This window comes from Empidonax traillii, unplaced genomic scaffold (assembly GCF_003031625.1).
Source record: "Empidonax traillii isolate 1590-97213 ecotype Southwest subspecies unplaced genomic scaffold, ASM303162v1 scaffold399:size634673, whole genome shotgun sequence".
Taxonomy (NCBI): Eukaryota; Metazoa; Chordata; class Aves; order Passeriformes; family Tyrannidae; genus Empidonax; species Empidonax traillii.
In genome coordinates, this window is record NW_020955592.1 from 135,540 (window position 1) to 150,713 (window position 15,174).

Here is a 15,174-nt window from a genome sequence, read left to right on the forward strand (position 1 = left end):
GGCCATATTTTTCACCACCTAGTTCATGATTAGTCATTAAAAAACAAAAAAGGAATATAACCATGTTAATCTCCTGCTTCAATAAATCACCCTGAATGTTGCTAAAAACACCCTGTATGTGGTATCAACCACTTTTCTGGGGAAAATGCAATTCTCTAACGTTACTCTTATATATGATCTGGAAAAACTGATGGCAGAGAACTGCAAAGGCTGCTTTTTGAAACAGGTATGTTTGCTGCACCTCACACTTATTTTAGCAAAACACAGATACTAAAAATGGAAAGCTGTCCACTTGGAAACTGGTGGGGAGGAAAAAGCAGGAAATAAGATGCAAAACGAAACACAAGTTTCTAAACTAATTGTGAAGACATATGAGAAGACAAGGGGAAAGAACAACAGGTTCATCTGCTAAGGCATAATCTGTGATTGAATAAATTTTCCTCATGACATCACTGGAGTAAACTACATCTCTAGAGCCAATTTGTCAATTTAAAACCTGTGAACTGCCAAAGTAGCAGACAATCAAAAGAGCAACACAATGTCAGAAGAATAAGCGCACGGCTTGCACAGCCTTAGCGTCACTGTTTCCTCAAAACATACTCTCACACAGAGCACCGAGATACAGAGTAGCTCATACAATGAGGACCAGTGATGTCAAAATCTAAGAAGTATTTTTGTACATTGAAACAACATTTTCACTTTTTAAAAAATTTATTTTATTTTTAGATTTGCACACACATTATTTAGCTGAACTCCAGTGACTTGACATTAAGCATGGTCTGGAAGAGACCTGGGACACTTGCACAATCCATCCTCTTCTTCAGGTCAGAGCTAACTGTACCCTTATCACTTCATTCAAATATTCGTCTTATCTGCTCTTTAAGACACCTAATGACAGACTCCAAATCTTTCCCAGACCATTTATTTGAGTGCTTCCCTGGCCTTACAGAAATGGGTACTTCCCCATCTCCTCACTTGCATCTTCCTTGCTGCTCACGACTTTCTGTCCTGCTTTTCGCAGACATGGAAAGCAGATCATCTCCCTTTTCTCTTTACCAATGCTTGTTGATAAAGCAAAACTTGTTGTCCTCCTCTTCAACCCTCCCTCCAGCCACTTTTTGACTAAACAATACCAAGTAATTCTATCTGTCCCCACCAGTTAAGTTTTAAAGGCTACTGTTCATTCTCATTGCTCTACTCCAGGCTCCCCTGAATTGGTCCATTCATTGGAGGCAATGAATGAGAGTTTTAACAAAAAACACAATTCAGCACAGTGAGCCACCATACTTTGTCCAAGTCTGTGTCAAGCATGGCAAGTTAAGTCTTCATGTCTTCTTACTCAGGTGGAAACTCTCTGAAGCAATGGCTCAGCAGAAGCTAAAAGTTCCTACAGTTTCTCACAGCAATAGGGAAGTGAGTAATGGAAATGAACCACCAGAGACCACAGGGAGAGGTTTTAGAAGGTTTCTGGTGATAACCAGCAGCTCTGGAAGGAGGAAGGGAAGACACAGGCAGGCTTTTACAACAAGGACTACACTTAAACTATGCGGAAGACTAAAAAAGATATGGACTTATAGCACTGTGGAAGGAAGCAGGATAATTTTGGCAATTCAGGAAAAAAAAGAGTATCACCAAGAGCTGTGTGTAGCAAATTCTGGAAATGCTGAAGCACTCTGGTCTACTCCAGCACAATGAAGCAAAGCAACAAACAGCACTGTTATGGGTTTGCTTGCTTTTATGGATCTGTATGAGCAACAAAATTAAATAAAAATTCATTTCACATCCTCAGGAAACAAGACTTTTAAATTTAAATATCCTGTGAGATGTGGTGCACCAGGGCAGAGAGGAAAAAGAGGGATCAGCCCTGGTTCTGGGGAGTCTAGAGGCCACAAATCCCATCTACCCTGAGTGCCTCCTGGAGGTGAAAGCTGACAACTGACAGAAAAGCTTAAAAGCCGATAGGCACTGCACAGGGGGTCCAGGCAATGTCTGGCAGAAGGCATCCAAACAAGAGCCACTGCTGTGCTTCAGTGTTATCACCCAACAACAGCACGACGGCAGGAGATGGTTTTGCACTTCTTCTGGGAGGACCTGAACCTTCCTCTCAGAAAACTGCAATCACCCGTTTCCATCTTGTGTTTTGAACCACCACGGTACAGAATCTGAAGCGCTGGAGAAAGCGTGACCTCTGAACCTGTACAGGGAGTGCTGTGCAGTACCAAAATCAGACAACACCCCACAGAACCTCCACGCACCGCACTGCCATGTGACACGAGGCAGGCTGGGACACACACTCCCAGCAGGAGCCCAGGAAAGCTGCAGCTCCTTTGCAAGGCTGGCGATCAAGGGTGTTATGCTGTGAATGGTAAGATGGAAAGTCCAGCAGATAAAACAGGGAAGTCTGGAGTTCAGCAGATCCGTGCCAAAAGCCTGAAAGGCTGTTCCTGGAGCAAAGACAAATGTTGCTGGCAGCTGGGCACTTGCAGAAGGCAGAGCTGGAACCAGGAAAACTTGCAAAAACAAAGCATGATCCTGATTAGGAGTTTGATCAAGGATTGCTGGATGGGAGCTGTGTGCTTTCAGATGAGTGCAGTGCACCTTCTTGAGCTGCCTTCACAGATGAAATAAAATCATCAGCAAAATGCTAAGTATAAGGACACACTTTCAATATTGCTTTTAACTAATGCCTGAGAGATTACTCTGACATTACCAGTCCTCTTCAAAAATCTTCATTTTTAATCATCATTCACAAATAGTTTCTTAGTAGTTGTAGCAAGTGGCTGTTCTCAGTTATCTAATATTCACAGAATCATAGAATCATTTAGTTTAAAAAAGACCTTTAAGATTATTGAGTCCAACCATTAACCCAACACTGTCAAGTCCACCACTACACCATGTCTCTAAGCACCAGATCTACATGTTTTCTGAACCCTTCCAAGGACAGTGTTTTCACCCCTTCCCTGTTACAATGCTTGACAGCCCTTTCAGTGAAGAAATTTTTCCTAATATCCAATCTAAACATCCTAATCATGAGGATGGTTCAAGGTGAAAAGTTAGAGGTTCCCACTGAGAGCATGGCAAGAGCAGGATAACATGGAAGATGGACAAAAAAATAGGAAAAGTTCATTGCTGAACACATTGATTGCTACAAGATCTTAAACAGCAGGACTCACTTTTTAAAAAAAATATATTCATGGGGTGTGGGGTGGTGATGCATACCAGTGATAATCTAAGCACTGTTAGCTACAAGTACCACAACTAAGTTGTCCAGCTAAAATGCAAGAAAAATTTACAACATTTGCTTCACAAAACCCACAAATTACTTTAAGATACTGCTGATAGAAATTTCTTGGAAGAACTGACACAAACTCAGCTGAATGTTCAAGTTAAAAAGAATATTGACTAGATTCCCTCAAAAGAAAATGCTACATAATAAATGCAAATAAAAATGCATTAAAGTTAATGGCATTTCAAAATACTTAGCAGTTAAAGTCTAAATGAAAATATAAAAGTTAAACATACATACACCAAGTTGCTTGTGTCTTACACAGAGTGGTTTATTTTCCTTTAAAATTTATGAAACCTTGCTTAGCAGAAATGTTTAAAGAAAACCAAGAGGATGCATTTTGCTGTATTTAAGTTTTTCTTAGTTTTCAGTTTTCTAATACTCAGATTTTCCCTCTTCCTTTTCTCCCTCTTGCTTTCTTTTTCTCAAAAAGATAGGAACAATGGTAATAAAAACCACATAATCTCCAGTAACTGAAAATAATACTGCAGTCTTAAATCCCTACCAGTATGACTTATTAAACAGAAAGATGGCAAAAAGGTGAAGTACTGTATCTTATTACTGATTCTCTCAATTAACCTGTTTTTCAGATTACTGAAATATTTTAATGTATAAAAGAGTATCTGCAAGTGAAGACTACAAATCACACACAGCATCTTGTGCATGAAGTGTCTTACATATGTAAATGTATGCAGACCCAAGACTCAGATTTCACAGGCAATCTCTGCAGACAGAATGATGAACTATGTAATTTGCAAGGTGAAATCTATTTTATGTCCCTTCGAGATCCAAAGGGTCTTTCAGGAAGCTGCTTCTCAGTGTTGTGGGAGACCAGTGCTGGAGAGTCTCAGCATATGGGAGTTGAAGCAGGAAAGGACTGCAGTCCTGCAGGGTACTGACCTTTCCCCACTTTTTGTCCCCTCTGCACATATGGGACTTCACACGGCAGAAGAGAGATCTTCTCCAATCACGCAGCAGAAGAGGGAGGGATGCCTGGTTACTATGTCACATCAGAGGGCAAGGACCAACCTGCCAACCAAAGGGGGGTGGTGGTCCCCTAAAGTGACACCATATGAATCATTTCCATTCTCCAGGCTTCAGCACAGTGCGTAGCACACAAGCAGGAATGACTCCAGGAGGCTCCGTGCCACCCTGGTTGCAACGCGATACATCCCAGGGACTGCTGCCTTATGGGATGCTGCTGGTGGTGGCTTAAGATACCATGCTGAGCGTCAGTGTGGGACCGGGGGTCTCATCATGACACCTCCCCTCCCCCCCAAATGTTACCATGGGGACAGACACAACTAAGGAACAGCAGTATGAGGTGGGAGTCAGATGAAAACGTCTCGTGCGAAAGCGAGAGACTCGCCAGATCCGATCACAGCGTATGCTGGAAGAAACTTCCCAATTCGTGAAGTCATTTTGGTCCATAATTAACTGAAAATTAATTACAGAATCTTGAAAAGAGCAGAAACCAAAAATGGGCCAGCATACCTTCATAGTGCATTTGCTCACTCTGAATCTCTTCCAATAATTAAGCCTAGCATATGTCACTGGAGTTAAAAAAAAAAGGTAACAAAACAACAAACAAAATACGATTCCCAAAAAAGTTTTAGCCCTGCTTGCTGAAGGGGTATGTCTGTAGTGCACACGCATACTTTCTAGAAATGGGGAAGATGATTTAACATGATACTTGGCAACTTCAGCTTTGCAGAAATTACAGGTTGCAGATGCTTCTTATAAAATCAAAACAAAAATTGAGAAAATAAGATAATTAGGTAAATTATTTGCTGACTTGATGAATAATTTTCTAAAGATTATTAGATGATATAAGAGCTTGGAAAACACTCCACTTTTTCAACAAACAAAAGGAGGAGGTAAACAATAAAACTGCCAAATTATTTTGGCTGAGCATTCATGAAAAGGTGTATTTTGTATCACTGAATTACACATATTTTTTTACAAGGTGCTTAATCATGGCATGCTGCCACCTATCAAAATAATCCTTTTTTTTAATTTAGAAAAAAAAATTTTACCATGCTGGGAAGTAGAAGATATGCCATCAAAACAAACCTGTAAGACTTTGACAAGAGTACGAAAGCACTCTATTTTACTATTTTAAAAATATTGAGAAAGAGCATTATCAAAAGAGAAAAGGGGAAAAAAAACCTAAGAAAAAGATCAGCGGATTAATCAGAGATAGTGCAAAAATCTGCTGCTGGAAACATGGAAACACTATTTCCGATTTCCAGTTTTCCATTACGGAGATTAGTATCTTCAGTAACAGTAGGAAGACAATCTCAAACCGTCAAATTACAAAATTTGCTTCATAACCCCCTGTGTTTCAGTAACTGGAAGGAGCTGGGGGGGTGGCAGCCTGAGGTTTTAGACTCCCATCTGTACATGGGGAGGATGGCAAAGGAGAGTCAAGTTCCTTTCCAGCCTAAGGGAGACAAGGCCTTGTTCCTTAAGGCAACATTTCTTCCTGATCAACTGGAAGTTGGGCTTTTTTCCCCCTCTTTTAAACAAGTGGATAAAGCATCATAATTAAGTACAAATGGAAAATAAATGTCCATGGCTTCAGTAGCTTGCACACATTTCAGCCCTGAGCTATGCTGATGACCCTTTTGAATATCATCTTACTCTATTTCTCAAGAATCAAAGCACATTGGGCACCTCTGATACAGTTTGGGGTTTGTTTACATTTGCTTCCCGTTGGAAGGTAAGAGCTTAACTCAGATCTACTGCACGAAGAGCACAGCACCCTGCAGTGTAACACAGCTACTGTTACAATACTGTGGTGCAAAGAGGACTTAAAATTAAATTGCATTTATAAATTCAGTTTTCTCCAGCTCCTTACCGATCTCGTAGCCTAATAAAATATTTGCCCATTTTGCCTGTAAGTCCAAGTTAGAAACAGGTAAAAGCCCATTTTCATTGAAATAATGTATATTTTGGGCAAAACTAGGCTGACCACATGAAATTACAATCCACAATGTAACTTCATAATAATACGACCATACTCATTCTATTCAAGCTAATCATGAAAAAAATGTTATTTAATATCAAATCTTGTAATTTTGTATGAGCATTACTGTTTCCAAGTATCCATTAATAACTCTTCTCGTCATTTCCACCTCCTTTTCACCTCCGCTGACCACCACCACAACAAAAATCCCTGGGAACAATACACAGAAGGTCCCAAAACTAAGCCTGAGATGCTGTGGATGTCCAGTGTAGAGCTCACCACCAGAGACAGATGGTCTAAGCACTAAAAGTCCTTAAACTACCAACATTTCCTGACAGAGCTGGACCAGCTCAAAGGCTGGAACGTCCATCACCATGATTTGGCAGCCTTAGGGGTTCTCATTCTCTAAACAGTAATGCTACCTCTGGGCTGCAGGGGCTTTACCTCTCCCTGGCAGCCTCCCCCTCTGCCTCCAACTTGCCCTTTCCCTCCTTCACCAGGCAGAAGGCACTGCACTGACACCCAGAACCGTTCCCCCACTATCTCATTCAAGGCAGTGATTGGAAAGACCTTCTTATGCCATTTTAGCTCTTTTATGTGGCATAAAGGGGTCAAATCAGGAGTGATAATTTCATGTTCAGTTTCTCTACGTGATGAAAACCACTGAAACAGCTAAATTGCAAAGCTCAACCACGTGCCAGCTGTATACTGCAGAGGTAGACTTGGCCTTCCAGGTCATAGAATCATTAAGGTTGGGAAAAGACCTCTAAGGCCATCAAGTCCAACCATTAACTCAGCACTGTCAAGCCCATCCCTAACCCATGTCATGAAGTGCCACATCTACACATTTTTTTAACACTTCCAGGGATGGTGATTCCACTACTTTCCTGGGAAGCCCATTCCAGTGTCTGACCACCCTTTCAGTGAAGACATTTTTCCTGATATCCTATATGTATGTCACCTGGCACAACCTGAGGCCATTTCTTCTCATCCTGTCATTTGTTACTTGGGACAAGAAACCGACACCCACTTTGCTACAACCTCCTTTCAGGTATTTGTAGAGAGTGTAGATGAGGTCTCCTCTAAACCTCCTTTTCTCAAGGTTAAACACCCCAACTCCCTTAGCCACTCCTAATCAGACTTGTGCTCCAGACTTTTCATCAGCCCCCTTACCCTTCTCTGGACACACTCCAGAACCTCAACGTTCTTCTTGTAGTGAGGGGTCCAAAAACTGCATTAAAGGCACATCACTATTTACAGTTTCCAGCAGTCTACCAAGCTCCAACACAAGGGAAGATTTTTCAATGCATTCCTCATTTACAGCATTTCAGTCAATATAAGATAAAAGGCGAAAAAAAGTGCAACCGCCTGTAGCAAAGTTCCGCTCCTGCCTTGCCTTTTTTGCAGAGGATGCTGCGGGAACACGTCTTTCAAAACACCCAAGGACATCACAGTGGTGAACTCGCGACATTGCAGACAAAGTGTCATGTGCTGCTGTTTTGGAAGGTTATCAAGTCCAGCAGCAGTCCTATGTTTTGCAAGTTCTAAACACATACAGATCTTGCAGGAGCTCCATTGGTCCACAGGGCACATCCAGAGATGAGGCCCCTGCAGAAGCTGCTGGTGGGAGGCAGCAACTTCCAGCACTCCAGAGAGCTGACCTTCCCGCTCCACACATTTTCAGCACCATTTTTTGGGATGAAGGAGCTACTACCATGGAGCTTCCGCTTACTCAAACAAAGGTGTATTCTGTTTCCCTTCTTAAATACAATAGTCCAGATCAAAACCAAGGGAAAACTGTCACCTCCCCAGCAGGCACAATGTGGTCCTGTTTTCCCTTGGGGAAAAGAAACAAGGGGCCTAGAGGGCCATGTAGTATCTCAAAATTGGGAAAGGGGTTGAAAGAGATCTTAACAGGGCTACTTTCCCCAAAAAAATAAGGTGTGGCTTCTTTGAGCATTTCTGCCAGGAGACAAAACAGAAAAAGAAGTCTAGGAGGAAGGAAAAGGTACCAGGCAGCAGGCAGGAACCAGGATTTTGCATATAACCTATAAAAGACAAGCAGCTAAATCTGTCTGTAGAACTAAACTCAGCTGCCAGGAGAAGAGATCCAGGAGGACAAAAAGCAAATTGTCAGATAGGAAATGATACAGGAAGAAATTAATGTGTTCATGTTGTAGTTTTCTGTGCAGTGAAAACACACTAAGGGAAGGGTTACTCTGTGCATTAGAGAAAGGATCTGCAGCGGTATCCAAAGCCCTGTTCACAGTCAACAAACATAAGACTGGTGGGAAAAAGCAATGTGGAATACTGTTTGCTCAGATGATGGTTTAAACACGATGCCCACTGAAGTACAGTCAGAAAAGTGTAGACATTGCAACAGAAGAATCAAAATAACAGAGAAAACTATTAGAGATTTTGTTAACATACTGTTTTCAAAATACTTTTAAAAATTAATAAGAAAAAAATTTGCCATATTTTTTCTTGGTACAAGAACGATGCAGTAACATCATCAAAATTATTGCATATCCTAACAGTCACAGAAATAATCAATAAAAATTCTGAATAAGCAACAAAAAAAGTTGAAAGGTTTCATCATGTGCTAATTTACTTTCATGATGGTGTAAAATGTTTTTCAGAATTCAAGAGAATGCTCATCACAAAAAAAATAAGGCATGTAATACTTGAAATCTTAACACTTTTAGCTTATGATATTCCACTAAAATTACTGTCATCATAGAACACCCACTTTTCTTTTTTTCCTGAGCCATAAAATACATATCTCCAAAACCCGATTTAGAATGACAATTGAGTTTATTAGCTATTAAGCACTTCTTCAGGATAATTCCACCTTAAACTTTTGAGATTATGCAGTTGCCAGAACTATAAAAAGGCTGTACATTTACAATGTTTTCGCCTAATCAAATTAAGAGACCAAACTATTAATATTCTACTTACCTCCTAAATTCATTCCAGCTTGCAGACATTTCTGTAATCGACAGGCTGGGCAGTTCTTCCTTCGAATCTTATCAATTATGCAGTCATTCCTTCCCGCACACAGGTAATTGTGCTGTCCTGAATGAATCAAAAATAAAATGCTTTATTAGAGGATATATTTACATAATTCCAATTTGTTCTTCTCTGCTGTTTTGCAGTCCTTTAAAGATTCTTATTAATGAAGACATTTCAAATTCTATTCTTTAGCCTTTCCAAATGATCTTGGTGAGTTTACTAGGACTAAAGACTCACAGGTCTTTACTAGGAGCATCTCTTCTTTTTAATTCAGGAAAAAAGTTTTGGTGTGTCATTCTCAAGAGAGATCTCACTACCTTTTTTTTGCTACACAGGACTGGAGTTTTTCCTTTAGTGAAAAACAAATGACTGGTTTGAGTTTTTTCAAATCTTTTTACATGTGCTGTATCACAGGGCACTCTGACAACTCTAAGTTTTGGTACATTCTCATGCTCTAGACGTTCAGGATATAAAGCAGAAATGCATAGCAGGGGTTAACTTTCCCAGTATATTACACTCTCTTCAACCAGTTCACCAAGTACATGATTGCTGATTTAATCAGTTACTTTCTAAACAGCAGAAGGTTTCTGAATGGTTTATCAAAACAGGCTTAAACCACAACTGTATTATTTCATTTTCTGTAAAGCCCCACAGAAGCATTCCTGAAGAGACAGCAGGTATTTAATGCACAACATATAGCAGAAGGGAAATACATGGCAAGCAGGGAAATAGGCTGCCATTTGAGAACTTGGGTACTCAAAAGGCATTTCACTCTATGAGAGGAACACAGGTGGAGCAAACGGTTGCAGTGTCTCAGGCAAGGGCACTCCCACGAGGACTTTTCAAAGCATGGTGCTTGAATTTGATGTGGAAGAATAAAAGAAGCCAGGAGGGGTTGGCGCAGTGTGACAGCAGAAGATTATTTTAGGCACCTTGATCCAGAGGAGGCACACAGAGATCTGGGGTGGCCAGAACAAATGCGCAGAAACCCCAGAGCTGTGAAAATAATGCTAAAGTTGATGCCAATGAGCGAAAGGAGCAGCAGCTGCAGGAGGGGAGGAGAAGTCCAGGCACAGCTCGGGAGCAGAGCTGCACTGAAATTGGCAGGGGTCGATGTGTGCGGGGAGAGGGAGCAAAGATGCAGCTTGATACAGGGACAGAGCTGCTGCAGGACAGGAGGTATAAAATGCATCTGCCAAGACATTTTCCATAATACACATATGCTTCCCCAGGGAAAGACAAAGAGAATATTCATAGGACACAGGAGACCTGGCTTCTCTTTCGGGTTCTTTCAGGAATTTGCCTTAAAACTTCAGATAAGTTGTTTTATATCTCTGCATCTGACTTCCCTTCACCCTTACCCAATGTTATCTATTAGACAGTGAACTGAAGCTTGAATTGGTTTCCTGAACCTCTTCACTGAGCATCTCCCACAAAGAAAAGTGATCTTATTTAAGTAAACCAAGCGCTACTGCAGTATCACAAAGGTATCATCATTTAGATGATGCTTAAGATGTTTAAAGAACAAGCAGATGGGGAAAGAAGGGTTTTATTAAGGGACTTTACCTAGCACTGTGACACAGATGAAAAAGAATAAAACTGAGACAAAACATTCATGACTAAATTACATCAGGCTTAAAATCAACAGTGCAGTATAGTGATAGTACCAGTATCTATCAGTTGGTTTTTAAGCAGGTCTGCTAAACAAAAAAAACCATAAAGTTCTCAGCTAATCACAAAATGAAAACCTGTTCATCACACAATGTTTATTTTATGATGTGATCTATACAAAATCAGATACACACAAAAAAGAGTTAACTTAGTTCCTATTTGCATTTTTGCTCTGTACTGACTTGAGCACATCTCCCAAAGAACTATCATGCAGACAGCATGAAAACAACATTAAAGGAGAAACCAAAAGAATTTAAAATTATGATATACAGCATAAAGGTGGTTTATATGACCCTAAAAATACTGGCATACTATCTTTTTTGGGGGGAAGGAGGGAGGGGAAGAAGGGAAAAAACGGTTATTCTCTGCCAGGAATGCAGGTACAATTGCTCAGTGCTCGTACAATGTCCTTTGTACATCACAGAGTACTGCAATACCATTTTTAGGCTTCCACAGGCGGGTGCAGGCTATTAATATGACAAGTCAGATCTAACACTGCAAAATGAACCCCATTGCAGAATAACCCTGAAGGCAGTTTGCTCTACAAAACTGTACACCTGTTAAGTCAATATTTTTCACTATCGCTTTAAAAAGCTAATGGGTTTAATAAAAAGAAGTTAACATTTATGTACTGCAGGATAATGATTTGGGTTGCATTCTTAAATACTGTGGAAATGTTTATTGGAGTCATACACTGTCACAACGTAACTTTATAAGAAATATTCCCACAACAGCAAAATATTCCATAAGTCTTCCTTCAAATGGTTTAGGTAGCCTGCAATTATTGCTTTCTGGCCTATCAATTCTAGATCAGAAAACATAATTTATCAAAGGTTCATAAATTTTGAATCATGCACCTCAGAGTACTACCGTATGGTTCAAATCTTGAGAGAGTGCATATCAGATTCTTATCTTTTGCTTTCCAAAAAGCAAACATCATCTACTCATTTTTAAAAAAAAATTCTTTTAAAAAATCATTAAATAAACTCAGTCATCTTAAAGTTCATGAATGGAAGTAACCTGAAAACCCTTAAAAAAAACCAGAACTGATCAACACTCCAGCAAACCCTCTATGTAGAGTATACCTGTAGAGTACAGGTATAAAAAAAACATGAACATTTTTTCAGTTAAAAAGTTTCTCATCTATAATGAAAAAAAAAATGGCTTCAGATTTCCATGAAATGAAACATGGTACGTTTAAAATAAAAACAATTTTGTAAAGTAAGTTAAAGCACAGACACTCATAATGAATCAGTACATCCCATTTGTGTGGAATGCACCTCTCCAAGGCCCCTCAACTTCAGAATCAAAACCCACATATCTGAAATTGATGCAGCACTCTTAAAGACATTTAGGGCTCTTCAGGATCTCAATCAGGTGCTGGAGACCATCCTGAAAAGAGAGTGATGTTTCTGTGGTGCTAGATCTCCAACTCTTTCAAGAGTTGTATTGATCTGCTTGTGCGGTTTGTGTTTAGCTTAATCCAGTTGTTCTTTTTATCCTGTCCAATCACCCACAAGTGGGCTGGAAAGTGACAGAGTAGGTATCGATTCTCATCTCCCATGCGCTAAATGCATTAAGATCAAAGTAATTTTTATATATGCCATCATTAGGTACACTTACATGAGCTAATTCCCGTTCCATCTAAAATACTGAGTTACAAAAGATGTGAGGAAAACTTTCTGTTCAATATAAATAATTAATAGGTACTACACAGTTAGACACTAAGAAGAAAGTGAGATCTGTCCTATTAGCAGTAGAGCTACAGGAAAATTGAAGTTTACATCTTCCAGGTTATTGTGCCACTACATACCACAGAATGACACATTTATATGTATGCACAAAAACACTCTAATGTTTCTAACTCTCTCACCTCTGAAGACGCTCTAATTCCCTGCTTTTTATAGGCTTACAAAAGAAAACAAAAAGGGAGTAGTCATGACATTCAGCCTTCCCTCTTACTGCATTTTCTTGGATAAGCAAATTTCAGCAGTAAAGGAGGGAAAAAAACCAGCTGTTCTTATATGGCCTATGAATTAGGCTACAGCAGAGGTTGTGCCTTTCCCCATTTTAAAACTCCACCACAGTGATTGAGCTACCAGTCCCAAAACCTGACTTGCTAAGGTAAACTTATGTACATGTGCAGAGCACTGCTGCACTCTTCAAGGGCTGCCATACTTCCATATAGATAAGGCTGCAGAAGGAGCAGGATATAGATGTTTCTGGTATTATTTCTGTTACTGTCTATGGTAAAATTAGAAAATTGCAAAAATTTCTGAAACATTCCACATGTTTTATCTTCCTCCTAAAAATTCATTTTTTTTCCCCCCCATGTTTTTGAAGTCTAAGTCAGGAACTGTAAGTCATTAACTAGTATTCTACATTCCTGCTCTCCTTTTAAAATAGCAACTACTATGATCAAATGTTAAATTTTGTAAGGAAAAAAAAGTATAGTGCTGGAAGAGGATCCAAAGACTGTTTAATTCAAGCCCACTCATGGAAGCATGATAAGACGAGCTTCCCAGTTCAGGCAGGGTTTTTCTTTTCTTTTCTTTATATTTGTATTAAAATCTGAGGAAAGGTATTCTGCAACTTTCCTAGAAGACCTACATGATGAGGTTAGTGATTATGATTTCACCATACTTGAAATGGTGTGTTTTTAATTTTAAATTTCACCCAAATGGGAATATTTTTTGCAACTGGAAGAGATGTTCACATTTCCTCTAAGACATACAGACTAATAGATCACCACCTTCTCAGAACAATCTCCTGCCTATCAAAAGATTTATGTTCCCCATCTCTTTGCTGGACTAAACAAATCCAGTTCTCTCAATCTTTCCTCATAGGTCATGTTTTCTAAATCTGTCGTCATCCCTCTTATTCTCCTCCAGTTTCTTCCATAAAACACAGAGCATTTTTCTTGCTGAGTTTCACCATCACTAAGGCCAATAAAATGGTTATTTCCTGCATCTTGCACACAACAGCCCTGCTAATGCAATCCTGGACCAGAGCTGGCCCTTGGCAATGGCATTAGGCTGTTGACTCATGCTCACTTGTGTGCCACTAACGACCAGCGCCTCTCCTGCGGCACCGCTGCCTTCCACGCTTTCTTTCCTGATTTTACCTGGGCAGGCAACTCTCTTTTTCCCCATCTGCTAGAGCTACACACTTAGTGCAAAATTCACTGAGAAAAGGAAGGAAAAAGTCCAAAATCCGCTCCATGTACAAGGTCTGAAACGGAAGTGTGCATTTGGGTCCCAAGACAAAGACGTGATTGAGGAAGCATCGTAAAAGGGTAGGAAAGTGAGAAAACAGGAGCAGCAGCTGAGGACCAAATGAAGCAGAAGTAGTTTGAAAAAAACCCTCAGCTTTTAAAATAGTGTCTCACTGAAGCACATCAAAACACATGTAAAATTCTCCTTCTTCCTCCACCATAAGAATTAATCCTTCGACTCAGAAAACTGCAGGCAACGTTGTCCTCTCCTTGCAGGCTGCCAGCAAGCCAAACCTTCTGCCAGAGTTTGAGGAGAGAGGAGATGGAAGCCACCTCCAGGCCCTGCTTTGCAGATCTGCACATAAGAGCTAGAATCCCTTTTAAAAGCAGCTTCTAAGCTGGAATAAGTGCTTTGTTTCTCCATATTTCCCAGCTGGGAAGATTATCTCCACAATAATAATCATAATGTATAAAAGCCTTATGGAATAAGTAATACTTAACACTGTCCCTCCCCTTTACCCACCAGCCTGTCAGACTGCACGACCCCAGCCTGTGCATCCCTTCCAACCTGAGCTACAGACCTTCCCTGCTAATGAAAAGACAGAGCAAACATGCTGCAGAAAATCATCAGGATTTTCTGAGGGAAGTCTCTCACCTCAAGAATATCTGGTCAGCAAACAGAACTTAACACCAGGTTTTTCTGCTTTCTGATACAGCCCAGATATAGCCCAGGCTTTTCCTCCTACAGCAAGAAATCACATAATCTGCACATCTTAACCTCTCGTTTGTGCTCACTGAGCTATGTGATGTGTTCCTTTCAACCAGCTCTGAAACCCTCGCAGATTCTGTGGAATGGATGTTGCCTCTGTATCCATATCAGTTCTTTCAATTAACAAAAATTAACTATTTCTACCCTTTAATGGCTAGTATACAAATAAAATTACTGCTAAGGCTTGCCACAATTATTTTCCATACATAGAAAAGGATTTTCTATTTGACAGGAGTTATATCACACTATCGAGA

At 40.1% G+C, this 15,174-nt stretch overlaps 1 protein-coding gene across 5 annotated transcripts in view; it reads right to left on the minus strand.

Annotated features, from left to right (window-relative positions):
* NR3C2 (nuclear receptor subfamily 3 group C member 2) overlaps nt 1-15,174 on the minus strand; it is a 205,124-nt gene that overhangs the window by 45,777 nt on the left and 144,173 nt on the right. For all 5 annotated transcript variants that reach the window (XM_027893635.1, XM_027893636.1, XM_027893634.1 and 2 more), the window contains one exon: nt 9,213-9,329. In XM_027893635.1, coding sequence (XP_027749436.1) covers nt 9,213-9,329 — 117 coding nt within the window. The remainder of the gene's footprint in view (nt 1-9,212; nt 9,330-15,174) is intronic.